This window comes from Trichosurus vulpecula, chromosome 7, assembly GCF_011100635.1.
Source record: "Trichosurus vulpecula isolate mTriVul1 chromosome 7, mTriVul1.pri, whole genome shotgun sequence".
NCBI classification, from domain to species: Eukaryota; Metazoa; Chordata; class Mammalia; order Diprotodontia; family Phalangeridae; genus Trichosurus; species Trichosurus vulpecula.
In genome coordinates, this window is record NC_050579.1 from 48,532,939 (window position 1) to 48,552,397 (window position 19,459).

At 42.8% G+C, this 19,459-nt stretch overlaps 1 protein-coding gene across 8 annotated transcripts in view; it reads right to left on the bottom strand.

Annotated features, from left to right (window-relative positions):
- LOC118856190 (myomegalin-like) overlaps positions 1 to 19,459 on the bottom strand; it is a 273,345-nt gene that overhangs the window by 16,874 nt on the left and 237,012 nt on the right. For all 8 annotated transcript variants that reach the window (XR_005010844.1, XR_005010845.1, XR_005010846.1 and 5 more), the window contains 7 exons: positions 18,645 to 18,839; positions 15,078 to 15,338; positions 9,820 to 9,951; positions 7,435 to 7,554; positions 5,827 to 6,016; positions 3,920 to 4,044; positions 1,488 to 1,715 (listed from right to left, as the gene is read on the bottom strand). Coding sequence is in view for 5 of the 8 variants with exons in the window: in XM_036766329.1 (XP_036622224.1) it covers positions 1,488 to 1,715; positions 3,920 to 4,044; positions 5,827 to 6,016; positions 7,435 to 7,554; positions 9,820 to 9,951; positions 15,078 to 15,338; positions 18,645 to 18,839 (1,251 nt within the window). In the remaining 3 variants the exon portion in view is untranslated. The remainder of the gene's footprint in view (positions 1 to 1,487; positions 1,716 to 3,919; positions 4,045 to 5,826; positions 6,017 to 7,434; positions 7,555 to 9,819; positions 9,952 to 15,077; positions 15,339 to 18,644; positions 18,840 to 19,459) is intronic.

The following is a 19,459-nucleotide window of genomic DNA, read 5'->3' on the forward strand; positions in this document are numbered from 1 at the left end:
TATTTTTCTGGATCCCAGCTTATTTGATGATTCTGGACAACTATTACATGCCCCTCTCTTATTTGTTTAAAATGACCTCCCCGAAAAGGACCCACTTCTACAAAAATATTTATAGCAGCAATTTGTGGTGGCGAAGAATTTGAAATCAAGGGTATGCCCATCCACTGGGGGTATGGCTGAACAAGGTCTATGATTTTGATGGAATACTATTATGCTATAAGAAAAGATGAGCAGGTAGATTTCAGAAAAACCTGAAAAGACTTACATGAACTGATGCAAATTGAAGTAAACAGAACCAGATGAACCTTGTACACTGTACAATGATCAATGACTTAGCTATTCTCAGCAATACAAAGATCCAAGACAATTCCAAAGGACTCATGATGAAAAATGCAATCCGCCTCCAGAGAAAGAATTGATGGAGTCTGAATGCAGATCAAAGCAGACTATTTTTCATTTTATTTTTTTCCATAGGCTTTTTTTTGTCTGTTTTCTTTCACAACATGATTAATAAGGAAATGTTTAGCATGACAGCACATGTATAACCTAAATCAAATTGCTTATCATCTCAGGGAGGGAGAGGGAGAATTTAGAACTCAAAATTTTTAAAAAATTAATGTTAAAAATTATTTTTATGTATAATTGGAAAAAATATTTAAAAAAAATTAAAATGACCTCCCTGGCAAAAGAAAACTACTTAGGACTCAATCTAGATTTAAACTCTTTCCACCTAGATTTAAACCAGAGCCTGACACACTGATGCAATGGGAAGACTATTGAATATGGAATTGTTGCTGTTTAGTTGTTTTCAGTCATTTTAGTCATGTCAGATTCTTTGGGATCCCATTTGGGGTTTTCTTACAAAGATGCTGGAGTGGTTTGCCATTTTCTCTTCCAGTTCATTTTACAGATGAAGAAACTGAGGCGAACAGGGTTAAGTGACTTGCCCAGGGTCACACAGCTAGTTAATCCTGACTCTATCATTTACTAATTGGAGACTATCTTAGAAAACTCACTATTATTGTTCTAATCTTAGTTTCTTCCTCTAAAATATCTGAAATACTACTAGCCTGCCTACTTTATAAGGATAAGAACAATATTATCTTGAGTATCAAATAATTATATAATTATCATAAATTATTATTATATAGTACTTATTATTATATTATTGTGCTCATTATTATTATTATATAGCGCAATATCATATAGTGCTTACTATGTGCCAGGCACTGCGCTAAGCACTTTACAATTATCTCATTTGAGCTTCACAACAACCCTGGGAGAGACGGGCTATTATTTTCCCCATTAACCCATTTTACAGCTGAGGAAACTGAGAATGGACAACTTCTACATGGATGATACTGGATGACAGATCTATAGCCTTTAAGGCTCAATATGGGAGTCTCCCTCCACAGACTCTTTGAAAACAACCCCACCTCATCCCCAACTCTTCACCCCCATGTCTATGTGAGATTTCCTTTTCTTACCTCGCCACTTGTTCCCAGGGCTGGTGGCTGGGAAACCCTGGGTCATGCAGGAAGAGCCAAGGCTGCCTTTCCCAGGACTGCCCTCCAGCTGCTGCTCCAGCTGTTGCCGCAGGGAATTGTTCACTTGGATGCTGTATTCTAACTGACTTCGAAGAGCCCGAACCTCTGACACCAGGGTGCTCAAGTCATTGCTCAGGGGCCCTTGGCGATAGATGTCCCAGCTGTAAGCTGAAAGATCAAGGGACAAGTTGGTGGCATTGTTTGGGAACTTCCTATGGAGTGACTCCCTCCTGACAGAACTCCCCACCTTCCCCCACCCTTCCAGGGTGACTCCTTTTTTCCTACTTTACCATCTCTGCCAATGTTGGCAACAGTCTCCAAAGGCTTGAAATTTTGGTATCACCTTTCTGTCTATCATCCCTCTCCTTCTCTTCTTATATGCAAGCTATCAATAAGTACTATTCATCCTCTCTTTGAGTTGTCTCATTTCTATCCCTTCTTTTGAACTACAAGCATTCCGAGCTCATATTGGTCTAATCAGCTGCAGTTAGACACATTGTAACTTGACTCTAACATAGCAATGCCATTTTGATCTTCTTCAAGAACGAAGGGCAACAACCAACCAACCGACCAACCGCTGCTTTTGTCCAGGAGCTCATCATCCCATTCCCACATTACCTGCCTCCTTCAGCTTCTCTCCACTGCGACTAATTCTACCCCTTGATGTCAAGAAGACAAAGTCTAAACCCTCAGTCAAATTACAACTTTATAGATAAAGACAATCACGTCCCCTGCCCCCTGACCTCAGTCTTCTCTGGGCTAAATATCAACACGCACCATACAAGTTTTCATCTCTGCTGCCTGTTGTCCCTTCCCTATCAATTCCCTCCTCCAAATCTGACCCTGTCCATTAAGACCCAGCTCATCTCATCATCTTTGCAGTACACTTTCTCCAACTTCCGGTTCTTATTTTCTTATTATAAAATAAGGGAGTGAAACTAAGTGATCTCTAAACACCTTTCTTTCACTGTCTTCCTTCTCTAATCCGTTTTCACTTTTTTTTTTAAATCCAGACTTGTAATTTCATTCATACAGGGCACTCCCCATATAGAAAATACTACCCACTAATGCAAATCTGTAACTTAGCATTTTAGACAAGCGCTCACAGTCCCATAGCTTGTAAATGTTAGGGGGGTTTGAACTCAGATCTTCCTGACTCCACCACATCACAAAACAGATAAGACTATTTGGGGGAGAAGGCACTAGCAGTTCAAGGTAGATGATCTAGAAGGCTTCATGTGCATTAACTGAACCTTGAAGGAAACTTAGGATTCGAAAAGGCAGAGATGGGCAGGGAATGCACATCACACATAGGATATTGCCATTGCAAAGACACAGAAGTGGGAAATTAAGTATGATGTGTAAGGAAGAGTAATAGGGCCACACTCAATGTTGTCTCATATTAACATTGCTTCATCTAGACCCCCTACACCTTTTTCATGTGAAATGCTCTCAAGGCAGGTCTTTCTTCACTTTATATTTAAACAACTAATTTTTTTAACCTAAATCTGGGGCTTTAACTTATACCCATTAAATTTTTTTTTAATCCAGCCCCTATCTGCTATGGCATACTGGCCCCTTCGAGCATCTTGTTGGTAACCTTTAGTCTTTCTAAAAATATATTTTATTTTTTCCCCAATTACATATTAAAACAAACACGTTTTTAAAGTTTTGAGTTCCAAATTCTTTCCCTCCACTCCTCCCCCTCCCTGAGACAGTATCACATTCCCCATTTAATTTTGTCTTGTTGAAAGTCATAGACATTTTATTTGCCTAGTGTCAGTCGGTCTATGTTTAGAAAGCCCACCTCTTCCACAGAAAACACGTGCTACTGTAATTTGTAAGTATTATATTGTCTGTGTGATAGATAGAGAAGATTCTCCCAGCTTTTCTGGGCTCCGGACCGACTGCCAGGTAGGCGTTAACAAGAAAGATGAGATGTAGGGTTTGCACTACTGGGTTGGATCTGTGCAGCACGAGAATTTGATATCTGCTAACTGAAACCAGGAATCCAGAAGTATTCTTGTACTTGAAGGCAAAGCAACTGGATTTCTTTAAAAATCCTGTCTGTAACTTGGGCATTTCAACAATTCACACTGACCTCTGTCTTAAGTGACCTGAATGGATAAGGTTTAACTGTGCTATTGTCTTACCAATCGAGGCTACCTAGACACAACCCTAATTACATCATAGACAACTCATCCGTGGGATATGTGTCTGAAAAGGTCTCTCGTCTTGTCCTTCTCTCTTCCCCTAAACCCCAGCCGGTATTTCATAGTATCTCTCCATGAAGAAATGCCCTATCTCTGTGGAAGATGGAGTTCCCCAGCAGAGAGATGAGGCAGGAGGCAGCTGGGGAGAAAGTCGCTTACCCTTCAGCACCTGCTTTGAGCTCCCGTAGAGTGTTTCATAGACCTGCAGCTCAGACTGGAGGGACTGGAAGAGTCTCTGGTTCTCCTCACACTGCTGCTGTAGGAGGACCATTTTGTGCTGTAGCCTGCCAGGAGCAAAGGGCAGGGGTTAGGAAGATCTGGGAATCCACAGGGCAATAGCCCCATAAGGACAGCATCACTGTGACCTAGAGATACTCTCTACAGGTAGGTGCCTTACATTAGGATAGGGCAGCTACCATGAAGGCTTTCTGCGTTAGAGCAAGAAAGATGCATTATGTATCACTGAGGGGATTAACAGGCTCTCATTAGAATTGTATCCATTGGTGCAGGTAGGTAGTACGAATCTGTAGGAATCCAAAAGATCTGAGTTTGAATCCTGCCTCGGATACTTCATAACTGTGTGACCTTGGACAAGTCACATAACTTCTGTTTGCCTCACTTGTATAATGGGGATAATACCAGCACTTACCTCTCAGAGTTGTTATGAGAATCAAATGAGATAATAATTGTAAAGCCCTTGGCACAGCACCTGGCACATAGTAGGTGCTCTATAAATGTTAGCTATCATCACCATCATCATCATCTCATTTAATCTTCACAACAACCCTGGGAAATAGGCTACAAATGAAACTGAGATTTAGTGAAGTTAAATGACTTTCTCAAGGTCACACAGCTAGTAAGCGTCTAAGGCAAGATTTGAACTCGGGTCTTTCTGACTCCAGGTCACTCTAAGCCTCCTATCGTGCTGTCCTGCTCCCCAATTTGTTGTTCAGGCAGGTCCAATTCTTTGTGACCCCCTTGGGGATGTTCTTGGCAAAAATACTGGAGTGGTTTGCCATTTCCTTCAACAGTTCATTTTACAGATGAGGAAACAGGTTTAAGTGACTTGCCTAGGGTTACGCAGCTGGCAAATGTCTGAGGGTGGATTTGGACTATATAAAGATAACTTATATAAGGTTGTTGTGAGGATTAAATATAAGATAATCCATGTAAAGCAATTTGCAAAATCTAAAGAGCTATATAAATGCCAGCTACTATTATCACCCATGGAGTAATGGAGCCTCACTGTATCACTAGTCATACTTTGGAAGCAATTGGGGTTAAGTGACTTGCCCAGGGTCACGCAGCTAGTAAGTGTCTGAGGCCGCATTTGAACTCAGGTCCTCCTGACTCCAGGTCCAGTGCTCTATTCACTGTGCCACTAGCTGCCTCTCACTAGTCATACATTGAAAGAAAAAGGGGTTTCTGGAGAGAGTCTCTCATGCACTTAGGGCAGGGATCTGCTGGTAAATGTTTAACTGACTGAAAAAAATATACACGACAGACTTTCAGGTTTAATATGCCTGATTAACATTTTCTCCAATACTTTCTTAAGTCTAGACCAAGGCTTCTTAAACTTTTTCCACTCACAACCCCTTTTTGTTGTTGGCATTTTGGGGCCTGAGGGCATGCACAGTGCAAAGGGCGCAGGCTTTGTGTTCAGAACCAAGGCTACAGGGAAGTTGTTCAACAGGCAAGAGCTGCCAGAAACACGTGGATTCATTATACGTTTGATTTTTAATTAATTTTGGGTTGTTGCATTCAGAAACCTTTTACTGTTGCCAGTTTAAGAAGCGCTGGTCAAGACAATGAACGAAACACTAAATCAAGCCTTGGTTTGTAGCGTTGGCTGATTTCTGAGTTGTAAATGCTCATGCTGAACACTGACCAGTTGGCTCTGAGCCAATCCAATGGCTTCCAGCACACCCCTGACTTAGAGCTGGTTACATGTGGAGTTGAGAACAGAGGCAGAGAAAGAAGCTCTGTCTCCTAATGGGATCCCTAAAGCCCAACTCACCAGTCTTGCAGAAGGTATGAGGCAGAGCACCTAGACAGGCCTGGCTCACCTGTTGTTCTTCTCCTGGAGGGAGAGCCGCTCCTCTCGGAGCTGCAGGATCTCCTGCTGCCTTTCCTTCAGGTCCTCGGCCGACTGCCGCCGCTCGGCCTTCTGCCTCTCCAGCTCAGCCTCCAGCTCTTGAAGCCTGGCACGGGAGGCCAGCAGAGCCTCCCTCAGACGCTCCAGCTCCCTTGAATGCTCTGATGGGGCAGGGAAGAAGGATTTGTGTTTCTGAGACACCGAGGTGCCTAAACCCCAGCAAGGAAGAAGGGAGCCCCACCACAAGAGACCTGGCAAACTGAGATAAGGGGAAGGTGGAGGGAGGGACCATATGCCTGCAGATGGCCATCAGGAGGACAACGACGGACTAGAGGGCAAATGGACAGTTCTTTAGTAGTCTTGGTGTGACTTCAAAACAAAGGAGCACCTGGGCATTCAGCTTAGCCTCCTGGCACAGGAAAGCTATGTCTGCTTCTCTCTTGGAAAGTTTTCTACACAATATGATGGAGAAGACACAATGAAAAGGCCAGTAGTGAATATGGTACTTTGTTCACTTTTCTCAGTCGTGTCTGACCCTTGGTGACTCCATTTAGGGTTTTCTTGACAAAGATACTGGAGTGGTCTGCCATTTCCTTCTCCAGCTCATTTTACAGATGAGGAAACTGAGGCAAACAGGGATAAGTGACTCGCCCAGGGTCACACAGCCAGTAAATGTCTGAGGCTAGATTTGAACTCAGGTCTTCCTAATGTGATAGGCTCTAGATACAACATTCGATGCAGCTCCTAAATGAAGCCAGATAATAATGATAGTAGTAGCTTGTATTTATATATACCCTTTGGGCACCATCACATTTGATGCAGCTGGGTAGTCGGATGGGTAGAGTGCTGGATCTAAGAGTCAGGAAGACCTGAATTCAAATCCCACCTCACTTAACTCTGTAAATCATAGGGTTGTCATAATTACCAAGAGATACAATAACTTCCTATTTATGATGGGTATTGTATTTCTTGCCTTCTCAATGGGTGGGGGAGGAGTGGAGAGAGGAAGGAAATTTGGAACTGAAAACAATTTTTTAATATAATAAAAAAATGATAAGAGAAATAAGAGTTAAAGTGTTTTTTAAGCAAACTTTAAAGTGCTATATAAATGTAAGCAATTATTAAATATTTGATGCAACAACCCTAAGAGATAGATAAGGCAAGTGTTAATTCTCTTAATTTTGCAGATGAAAATAAAAATCCAAGGCGCAGAAATTTGTCTGTGGTCATACAAGCAGGAAATGACACAATCAGGACTTGAACCCAAGCTTTCTTTTTGTTTTGTTTCTTCTTTCTTGTGGCTGAACCCAAGCTTTCTGTCGCTAAGACTGGTTGTTCTTTCTACCACCCATAATGCCTCTCCTTAGCCCGCCTCCCACCTAAGGTAGCTTGACCATGAGTGTGGCACCTGGAATGTTTCCTTGTACACTCTCCTAGAACCCATGGACTTTCTCTTATAGAAGAAGTAGTCCAGATCCACAGTCACACAAATTCTGAGCGGCATCGAACGACGGAAGCAGCTTCAGAATTTCCCCCCGCAGACGGAGGGGACCAGAGCCTGGGATCTTGCCCCTCTTACCTTTGGAGAGGTGGCTCAGCTGAGCCTGGAGGTTTTGGTTTTCTTCTCGGAGGATTCTGTTCTCATTGCACAGCTGGGGCATGGACTCCAGACCTGGCATGTAGATACTAGGGGAGGAGCCTGTTACAGGGATGAAGCATTGGACAGCTTGGGTGAGTTATGCAGAGTCTGGACTGACTTAATGACAATGCTCATTTCTGATCCTCAGTGGTTCCAACCTACCACACAGCAGAAGTACCCCCGACCCTGCTTTTTTTTTTTTTGACAGGGTATTTGTCTGGTACATCTGGGGAATTCTGTAAACAAAATATACCTAGACTTTTAGGGAGGCATTGGATGAAGCTTCTCAAACTATCCTTGCAGATGGGATGGAGTGGGGTGGGGCGGATGAAAGTACAGATAGTTAGATTCCAAAGGGATTGAATGACTGGATCAAAGTGTAGAAATAATATCAACCTGGAAGGAAGTCTCTAAGAGAGTGCTTCAGGGATCTGCCCTTGGCTCTGGGGCATCCATTATTTTTATATATGACCTGGATTGCCATTGTAGTAATAGTGTGTTTATCTAATTTGCAGAAGACTCAAAGGAAAGATGGATACGTAACATGTTGGATGACAGAGTCAAGATTCAAGGGAAAGGAAGAGAACAAGCATTTCTTGAGTATCTACTATGTGCTGGGCACTGGATTAAGAGATTTTTGTGGTTTGTTTTTTTTTTTTTGGAAGGGAGAAGGCAAGGCAATCGGGGTTAAGTGACTTGCCCAAGGTCACAGTGTATCAAGTATCTGAGGCAGCATTTGAACTCAGGTCCTCCTGACTCCAGGGCTGGTGCTCTACTGACTGCACCACCTTGGATATAGAGTTTTACAAATAATATCTCGTGTGATCTTCACAACAACCCTAGGAAGTAGGTGCTGATCATGAAAGACTAGAACGATAATCCAAAATCTAATCAAATTAAATTTAATATAGATAAATGTAAAGTCTTACTTTTAGATTTAAAAAAATAAATAGGATGGAGGAGCTATGACCAGACAAGTTAATATAGAAAAGAGTTGGGGATTTGAGAGCTCTAAGCTTAGTATGAATCATTGATATGACAACTAAAAAATCTAATGTGATTTTTAGCTCCTCAGTGAGATTATATGACCATTCAAAAAAAAGGTGGGTCTAATAATAAATATAGAGAAAAAAAATGGATGGAGTGGATGTCATGATCTTGGCCATATTGAAGCAGATAATTGCCCTTCCTATGACATACCCACTGAATTGATCCTTCTTATCCAAGTGTTTTAGGCAGGCACTACAAATGGACAATAAACTAGCCCGTGATTGAATGCGAGGAAAATAGAACACTGGTTCACATTTTTTTCTTTTCTTTTTTTTTTTTTTCAGGGGGAGGCAATTGGGGTTAAGCGATTTGCCCAGAGTCACACAGCTAATAAATATCTGAGGTCAGATTTGAATTCAGGTCCTCCTGACTCCAGGGACAGTCCTCTATTTACTGCACTATCTAGCTGCTCTTTGGTTCGCATTTGAGAAGCTTTCAATGCCCCTCAGCTGTGAGGTACCCAGGCTCTGATTTGCTTATTTCCATGGTGTAAAGGTTCACACTGTCAATTTAATAACCGGCTCTCTCAAGCTTGTACCAGCTGGCTCCGCCTCACTCCTAGATAGAAGTGATTGGGACAATAGAGAGATGTAATATAAAGAAAGATTGTGGCAGGGAAATAGCAGGTGATGAGTCATTAGATAGATGAGGGACAGGGATTGGGTGGTGGTGGAAGGTGGGAGGTCATCTTAGAACACAATCTTGCCTGGCCAAGAGAACTTTAGTAAAGTGGAGAGAATGGAATGAATAATAATAATAATACAAAAGAAACAAACAAAAAACCCACCCTGGAGATCCAAAGACCTGAACTCAGGTGCCAACTCTCTAAATCTCGGTTCCCTTATTTGTAAAACGACAATACCGATATCCATCCTGCCTATTTCATGAGGTTGTTATGAAGACGATGGACATGAGATAGTCAATTACACATCAGGAGACTTGGGTTTTAGTCTTGGATCTTTCACTTAGTGGGAATGTGACCTTATAAAATTCACCTAACCTATCCGAGTGCCAAGCTTCTTCACCTATCAAATAAGAAGGTCTGAAAAGGATGATGTATCTGGTCCCTTCCGGCACTATGATTGCTCCTATGTCATAGGAGAGGACTGTAAGCATTATACAAATGTGAATGATTATCTTCATCAAGAAAAAGTCCTAAAAAGGCAAGCCTGGTGCCTCCCTCCCCACATCTTCAGAGATCAAGCCCTGTACCCCCTGCGCTATAAGAAAGGCCCAGAATTTGAATGGACCTGAGCCAATTTGGATTTTTCTTACCACCGGTCCTTGTGGCAGAGGAGAGCCTGTCCTCTAGCTGTTCTCGGAGGCGGTCATTAATGCAGATGGATTCCTCAAGACGTTGGCGGAGGTTTCGGATCTCACTGAGATGTTCCTCCAGCAAATCGGCCCCTGTGATTGTCCCAGGAGGGTACAGAAATAGGGATTAAGAGGGAACTCAACAGGAAAATGAAGGGCAGTCTGGGTGCCTGTCAGTCAGTGAAGGTGCATTTATTAAGTACTGACTGTATGCCAAGAACCTGTCTATACTAAGTCCTGGGGCTCAGGCAATTTATAATATCCATCACCCTCTTCCTGCCATGTTGCTCCCAATACTACAGAGCCTCAGACAGCCAAGTTAAATTATTGCTAGGGATTTAGATCTATGGAAGGAGGCGGCAATTAGACACCAGGCAAGAAGGGAGCAAACAATCAAAAAAGGGCCCTGTGTGCTGTCAAGAAGCCTACGGAAAACCTTGAGCCCATTTCCTGGTCTCTAGGCAAGATTTCCTGTTTGAGAACAATGATGGGACTACATACCCCCTAATATTTTTACAATAAATATTCACTGAATGAGTTGAATTTTTCCAGTAATTTGAATGAGAGCATAGGTGTCATGATTACCAAATATGCAGATGGGTACCCATTTCTCAGATGAATTGTGGCCTTTACCAACCTCCAACATGTAAATGCTTGTGTTGGGTAAAAGATGAAATGCTCACACTGAAAATGTAATAATTGGTAGAGCTGGCTTCTGCTAAAGGGGAGATGGGAAAGGTTGACAACTCTAGCTAATAGAATTGTAATCCAAAAGTCTCCAGAGGTGGAACAATGGACTAAATTCAATAAAAGGCAACTCAGTAAAGACAATGTGTAAAGTCCTGCACCTGTGTTACAAAAACTTCACAGCACACATACGGAAGAGGGAGCTATTCTGGCTAGAAAATGGTGTGAGTGAAAAAGACCCAGATGGGGTTTAACGCATCACAAGCTCAACAGGAGGCAACACGTGTGATTTAGGCTACTTGGTATTAAGAATGAGGAAGATGGTGGTGTGATTATGAGTGGCCCTGATCAGAGCAAATCTGGAGTTTTGTGTTCAGCAATCGAGTCCAGAGGAAAGCAATCAGAAGTGGTGAGAGGATTGAAAACTACACCCTAAGAGCATCAGCCGAAGGGGCTCAGGATGATTATCCTGGAGGAGAGAAGATGGGGGTGGGGATGGTCACTGTCTTCAAAGATGCGAAAGTACTCTCCTATAGAAAAGAGATTAGACTTAATCTGTTCGAGACTGGGTGGCAGAATTAAGCTCAATATATATGGATTAGATTTCTCAATAGTTGACCTGAAGAAGATTGGCTGATTGTGGAAGTAGTGAGTTTTCCCCTCACTGGAGGCCTTTGGTCAGAGAACAGATGAGCACTTTCTGGAATTTTGTAAAGATAATTTATACTTTGAAGGGAAGTTTAACTGTAAGATTCTAAGATTCTATGGATGGAACTTTTTGTTGCTGTTGAGTCGTTTCAGTCACGTCTGACTCTTTGTGACCCCTATTTGGGGTTTTCTTGGCAGAGATACTGGAGTGGTTTGCCATTTCCTTCTTCAGTTCATTTTATAGATGAGGAACTGAGGCAAACAGGGTTAAATGACTTGCCCAGAGTCACACAGCTACTAAGTGTCTAAGACCAGCTCTGAACTCTGGAAGATGAGTCTTCTTGACTTCCAGACCAGTGCTCTATGCACTATGGTGCCACCTAGCTGCCCCAATTGTGTATGTGTTGGGGGTGGGGGCAGGGTATGAATGGAACTTATACATACCTATTGAACAAGTAAGGGTGGAATTTCAGGCAGTAGGGAAGGTCTATGAGTCCCACTTGTAAAATAAAACAACAAAAAAAACCAAGAGAGGATTCTGGGAAGATGGCAGAGTGAGTAAAAGTAAAGTAAGTAAAAAAAATTCCAAGTTCTCCATATTTCCTCCACAAACAAGACAAAATAGTGCCTCAGGGTGAACACAGAGTGGCAAAAATAAACAAGAATTGGGACAGAACAGTTGTCTTCCTGGGACAACAAGAGAAGATCCAAAGAAAGAACCCAGGAGGCTCTGAGGAGTGGAATATAAACACCCCCAGGCTAGCTCTACTGAAAGTGCAAGCAACAAGCCCTGGGGGCAGCTGAGTTGGGAGGTAGCCTCAGCCTCAGCCACAGGAATTTCCACCTCCCTGGACAATGTGGGGAGTTGGGTGTCTGGGGTGGGGGTGGGGGTGGGGGTAAGATTGAGGAGGCCTCTGCTGACTAGGAATGCCAGGTCTGTCTGTGCTGATGAGATGCAGTCCTGGGCAAGAAGGAACCAGCGCACGCCAGGTGAGTACAGAAGCAGCGTTGCAGGGTGGCTGTGGACACTTACAGGAAAGCTGAGTCCTTGGATTGTCATTCCAGGCCAGAGGGCATAACTGAAAGTTATAGACAATTGAGGGTTCTCAGGGGGCAAGAGCATTTCCAGCACAATGTGTGTCTTGGGGGGTGGGGGGAGGGGAGAGCAGTCCTAGCTGTGGCTTGGAGAGGGGAAGGAGTGCAGAGGTTGGACAAAGCTTAAAAAATAACAGTAAGAAATACCTGAGGCCAGAGGCACCATCCTCCAAACCCCAGGATTAGAGGTGATTATAACTAGCTGCTAAAAAAATTTTTTTTAAATGAATAGGCAAAGGAGAAAGAACCCGACCATAGATAGCTACTATGGGATTAGAGAAGACCTGGGTTCATCTTCAGAGGAGGATACTGAAGCAAAGAGAAATGTCAAATGGCCACCTGCCCAAAAAGAATTCATAGAAGAACTCAAAAAAGATTTCAAAAATCAATAAGAGAGTTTGAGGAAAAATTAAAAAAAAAAAAGAACAATCCAAGAAGAACAAGAAGATTATGAGAAGAAAGTCAACCAAATGGAAAAGGAGATCCACAATCTTGAGGAAGAAAACAACTCCTTGAAAATTAGAATTGGGCAAGGGCAAACCAGCAAAGTTTTTAAGAGGCCAAGAAATAGTAAAAACAAAATATAAAGAATGAAGAAAACATTTCCTGAATGAAAAAAAAAAAGGATATTCAATGAATTGACAGACTTTCAGGATTTTGTTGCAAAAAGACCAGAAAACTTAGTAGAAAACTGGACATACAAGATCTAAGAGGAATATAAGGTAAACATCAAAGAATAAATTACAAGGATCTGAATAAGGACAGACTGTTTACCTTTTATACATGGAAATATAAGCCATATGTCTAAGATTGTTATTAGTAATTGGGTAGTTCAAAAGAAAGCTTAGGGTAAAGCTGAGTATGATGTGATTCCAAAAAGCAAAATGGTGTAAGAAAAGGCAAAAAGAGTAATTATTTCATACAAATGAGATGGGAGAAGAAGAATTGATACAGAGGAATTAGATGGGGGAGGAGGACTGGTAGTTCTGGAACCCTACTCTCCTTGGGGACAGGTTAAAGAGGGAACAATACATATATATCTAAAAGGGTATAAAAGTCTTCTAAATTCAGAAAGTAATAAGAGGGTAAGGAGATACAGAGCAGGGAGAGGACAAGGTAGGGACTCTTAGAGGGAACATTACTCATATCAGATCTGGGTTAAAGAAGGGTATAAAAGTCTTCTAAATTTATAAAGAAATAAGAGGGTGAGAGAATGGGGGCGGGGGGGGGGTGTCTAGAAAGGTGTATAGATGAATGGGAATGGGATAAAGAGGGAACAACAGATATATTTGGAAGGATATAAAAATCTTCCAAATTCAGATGGAAACAAAATGGGAAAGGGATAAGGTGGGGGGGGAAGAGGATAAGGGAGGGATTCCTATGGGGGGAGTAGGCTAAGGAATAGGAAGGCAAGGTAGCAGTAGAAGTAAAGCAGAGGAGTAAGGAGGGATAGGAATGGGGTGAGAAAGATAGTGAAGAAAATAGGAAGGAGGAAAATAAACAACAAGTGATTACAGTCTAGAATGTAAATGGAGTGAATTCACCCATAAAATGGAAACAGCAAGTTACAAATTTGAATTAAACAATATGTTGCTTTCAAGAAAAGCTATAAAAATGAGAGATACACATACATAAAATAAAAGTCAGGAGTAGACTTTATTATGTAAAAACAGAAAGCAGGGGTAGTAATTATGATCTCAGACAAAGTTAAAGCTAATATAGATTTAATTAAAGCAGAAAAACAGAAACTATACTATGTGTCTGTCATATTAATCAATATTGTTTTAGACTATTTAAAATAATCAGGCTGTATGAGGTTGGAATATTGCTGTGGTGTAGGAAATGATGAGCTGGTAGATTTAGAAAAGTATGAAAAGATTTGGACTAATGAAGAAACTACCTTCAGAGAAACAGAGGACAAGTGGAAATAAGCATAGTATGTATCTTACCTATATGTGTATGAATATATATGTATACGTGTATATGATTATAGATATCTATGCATATATATGTATATGTCTATGTGTATATGTATATATGTGTGTGTATATATACATATATACATACACACACACACACACATACACACACACACACATAAAATCTCCACACTCAATTTTGCCTTCTTGAGGGATGGGAAGAAGGAGGAAAAAAAAGTAAGAAGTACACAGTAGAGAACAAAAGAAAACCTATAAGGAAGCAAAGAATAGATGAACAGCTCTGAAAATAATATTTAGTATTTATTACATAGGTTTTCTTGAAATGGAAATTTATTGCTTTATATTGAATCTTATGTTCTACTGTATACTTGGCAATGTTTTTTTTCTTCTTATTTGTTATTTAAATATAAAATAAATTTTAAAACCATTTAAAAAAGAAAAAAGTTAAAAAACAAAGAAAAAGCCATACTTTCCACATCATGCCTCTAACAGGGAAGAAAACCTGTCATTCAATAATTTAAGAGAAGGCTTAAAATGCCAATGCCCTTGAAAGAGAAGATAACATTGACATTCTCTCCTGATGGCTGATCCTTTCCCAGAGCACATTGGAGACTAGGGGAGTAACCAAGGGGTCAGTGGCACTAGAAGGAAGTAGGGAGCTCAGTCCCTTCACCTCTTCATCTCAGTGTTTCCATCACTGAAGTAAGAGTGGTCATTCTAAATCCCCACCCAACTCCCTGAAAATGCTGGGCAAGCTAACAGAGCCCTTGACAAAGGAGAGAAAACCTGGTCCCTCTTATTAAACATCCCCATCTCCCAATTCTAAACTTTCTAACTCATGACAATTACCTGTGAGTTTAGATCGAGGTTGGCACACTGCTGAGTTTGAGGACAGGTCGCCCAAAGTGGTTCCCTTCTGAGGTCTAATCGTTTCCCAAAGGCCACTGTTGCTGAGGAGTGCTGAGTCGGCTGACCTGCAGAGTTCTGAAGATACCCCCAGAGGATGCGGCTGGGAAGTACGGTTGGGGGTGTGCAGGCAGTGGGGAGAGCTGACTTCAGCAAGGTTGCTAGGCAACGGGGCTGGCATGACAGGAGTGGTGGGACTGATACCTGGACAGAGAAAAGACATTTGTAAGAAAGAAACAAGACAATGAAAAGGGAGAATTGGGGTGCGGGAGGGGGTCAATAGGAAGATGGCTGGATATTACTATAGGAAATAAACGGAGACTGAAACGGTATATCTACAGGATTACATGACCTTTCCACCAGGTGACATCATACGAAATATCAGCCAGGTAGGGGGTTCACTCCTCCTGCTCCACATCCCACTCCCTCCTGTGGCAGAGAATTAGAAAATGACTTTGGCTAGGGTGCTGCTGGCAATTGTAACTTTCACCTCAGGGACAAAACTTTGCAGAGTAAGAGGTGGGGAGAAGGTGGGTAGAGGGCTCCCACCATGCATGCTCAGGACAAGAGCCCTGGGACTTCAGAATTCATTAATGAACCATGGAACAAGAGGGCAGAGCCTGGCACTGAAGCCATCTGGCTAATCTTTCAAAGTCACACTTTGGGACAGTGGGAGAAGGCAGAGGACATAAAGTGTCACCTGGACAATGATGACATCGATGAGCTGTGCTTCACTTATTTTGTCTTGATGAAGAACTCATCCTTTAAATATGAGATCTTTTCCCCCCCAGAGGCCAGGGTGAGAAGTGAGCATTGTTTTTCACAGGGAACACAATGGGCCACTATTTAAAAGCAAACACCACCCAACTCCCGGTCAAAGGATGAGCCCTGAGGACTTCTTGGACTAGATGGCCTCTAAGCTTCCCTCTGACCAAGCTTCTATGCAATGTGGACCCTTCCACTGTCCCCTCTGGCATCTCTGATTATGCTTGTGTCCCGTGGCAGAAAAGCCTGGCTGGACCTCAGGGAGAATTCAGCTGATTCTGATTCCTTCCGGGCAGTCATCAAGGCAATAAGAAAGGTAACAAACATTTATCAAGCACTTACTGTGTGCTGGACACATACCTGGAACAAAGTAACTGCCTAGAAATCTGAGGGACATCTTTCTTTGTGCCCTTCACCCAGTCAGGGTACTTGGATCAATGTACTTCGCCCTCAGTGACCAATCCATCCCAATTTTACAATCCCTTCTTTTCCCTGATTTGAACAATACCTAATGAGCGTTCTTTAGGGTTGCTGGGACTAGGGGGTGAGAGGGGCTAAGGCAAAGGTACAAACCAACAGCAGTGAACATACTTTTCAACCACAGTCATGGAAACATCTACATATGTTAGTAAGCGAACTTGCAACGCCCATATATCCCACACTCCCCTTGCCAGAAAGCTCAGAGCACATACAAACACACATGTCCTGTAAGAACTCATAGACATCCGCACAGGTAAGCCGCTGTGCACATCGTATATCAACTTTTCAATGACCGGCAAAGCTGCCATGCAAACCACAGCATAGGTTAAGCATATGATTTCTGGAGCAGAGAAAGAGCCACACTGAGCAACAGTCATTCTGATGGGACGATGCATCCAAAGTGGAGTTTACGTGTCTGCCTCCAAGGCTCTGGAGCAATCTGGTACTAATGCTGTAGCCCAAAGAAGCTAGAAGGTGGGTGGCTCAAAGAGCCGATGCCACACCCTCATCCTGGAAAGGCTGTGTCAGGTAGTCCCCCTTGTCTTTTTTCTATCTTTCCTTTTGGATCAGGTCAAGCCAACCAGAAACAAACAGGAAATGGGGAAGGAAGAAAGGAGAGGAGAGGAAAGGACCAGATAACTTCTATCCTCCCAGCTCTCAGATTCTATGACTGCAGAAATTGGGAAAGTCTATGCCATTTGGATATAGGAAGAGCAGATTTTCTAGCAGCCCTTGCCTCTAGATCCTCTGCTTCTAAGCTGGTATTTGGCACCTTTCTCTAGTCCTTCAGGAAGAGAAGGAATTACAAAGTATCTCCAGAAGAGACCTCCAGAAATTGCTTCATTCAGCCCTTCCATTCTGGAAAGAATTGTACTGGAAGCTAAGCCAGGCTAGGCAGACGAATGCTTCTCCTATTCTGGAAAGAGATTTCATAATCTCTGTGTCCTCTGGGAAAAGGTCTTTGATCAGCTAGGTTTCAAACTACCAGGCTGTGCTAGCTAGCTTGGGCTACACCTAGTCTTTCATGTTCCGCTGAACCGAGCTCCATCTATCAAGAGCCCAGAGGCGACTATTTTAGAGAGTTAGCTATGTAGCTTCATCCTGAGAACAAATCTGAAAGACACCAGGGGAGTGAGTCCAAGTGTGGTTGACTCTACACACTTCCAGTCTGGCACACTCCCCCTTCCAGGGTCAACAATTTGTAGATTCTGGGCAAAAGGGCTTCTCTGACACTGACCAGGTCCCTCCACTCAGCGACCAGCCCCAGCACCCCCTACCGTGCCTTGTTACAGGTCGTATTTTCAAGTCCATTTAGTTTCTTCCTAGAGAAATTACTCCCAGAGCCAGACACATTCATGGTTCTGCCAGTCTGAGCAATCCATGGTGTGAAAAGGGTTGGGTTTTTAAAAAAAAAAAATTATTTTGGCTGTAGCTGGTCCCATGAAATTGACCCTTTCAAAGAGGAGTAGAGCCAACACTGGAACCAAGGACTTCTGAAAGATGAGTAACCAGAGCTCTAGGGAGGGTGTGTATGGGACGCTGTGAAGTAAAAGAACCATCCTAGAAGATGCGGTACGTAGTGTTCACCCTACAAATCCCACATCCTGTTCTTCTGGTCTCTGGAGATTTGTCACTTACCTGGTCACTGGCGGACCAGACCAGACATATCAGCCTCTGCAATGGGGGAAGAGGAATGATTTGCCCTCTACCTTCTTGGTCTGTCTCTCTGTGTTTTTTCAAGACTGTTCTCAGGATGAGACTACACTGCTAAGGAGCATTTGGCAGTTAGGGAGGACAGTATAGACTTGAACAGACCACTTCTCCCCTGTCTTCTCCAGGGTCTCATCTAAAGACTCCATAGGACAAACCACATTGGAGGGAAGTGAAGTCCTCCCTCGCAGTAAAGACTATGGCTTTAGATATTCTTGTTGAAATCCAATTCATATACAGCTGTGGTAAATGGACCATGTCTAACGCCTCATGAATAAATGCTTTTCACATCTCTCTCTCTCTCTCTCTCTCTCTCTCTCTCTCTCTCTCTCTCTCACACACACACACACACACACACCCTCAGCTAGTTGCAGTTGAAATGAATGTCTGTATGTACCAAGCAAGCAGGGCTTCACCGCCCCCAATCTGCTATTGCTTCAAAGGTTGCAAATATATCTTTTTTTTTTTTTTTAGATTTTAAGCCACACGGTTTACTGAAAGCCATGCAGAGCTGCATGCCACAGAGAGGAAACAAATCCACTGGGAGTCTCTCACTTTCTCCCAGCTGCTTCTGTAGCATCTGCAACTCCTGTTGAGCCTCCGCCAAGGAGAGCACCGATGTCCCACAGCAGCCAAGGAGGGGAGGAGCAGCAGGGGGAGGGGGGCCAAAAGGCAGAAAGATGGAGGGGGTCGAGGAAAGTGGAGGCTGGCGAATGCCAACCAGCTTGGGGATGGAGTTAAAATAAAGGCCTAGAAACAAACAAACAAAAAAAAAGATGGGGAGAAAGGGGGAAAAATCATTAAAGGGAGAGTGTGAGAATGAATAGAGATAGACAGGCAGATAGACAGACAGGCAGATAGAGAGACAGAGAGGAGAGGGAGAAGAAGGGGACGGGGGAAGGGGGGGAGGGGGGGAGAGGGAGAGAGAGAGAGACAGAGAGATAGACTAATTCCAAACAGCTGTAGAATGAGGCTTGGTGTTTACTGAAAAGGCAAAAATTGACTTCTTACCTCCTGGGAAGTCCATCACCTTCCTGGCTTCCCTTTCCTTATCCCCCACAGAGCAACCTTTTGAAATGTAGTCTGGGTTACCATGAAATTAAGAATCTGGCTCAATAAAAGTCAGATGACATCTCCCTGCCATCTATCTGAAGCAGCGGGATAGCCCTCCAGAGTCTGACCATAGGAAGGTAATTTCTAAACTCCAAGATGTAGAGGCAGTGAGTGAAAAAAAGGAGTGGATTTGGAGTCAGAGGAAGGGGGTGCATATTCATCCCAGAGATGCTATTTACTGCCAATGTTATCCCAAGCAAGTCATTTGGCTGTGGTTCTCAGTTTCCTCATCTGTAAAATGAGACTTTAAACAAATT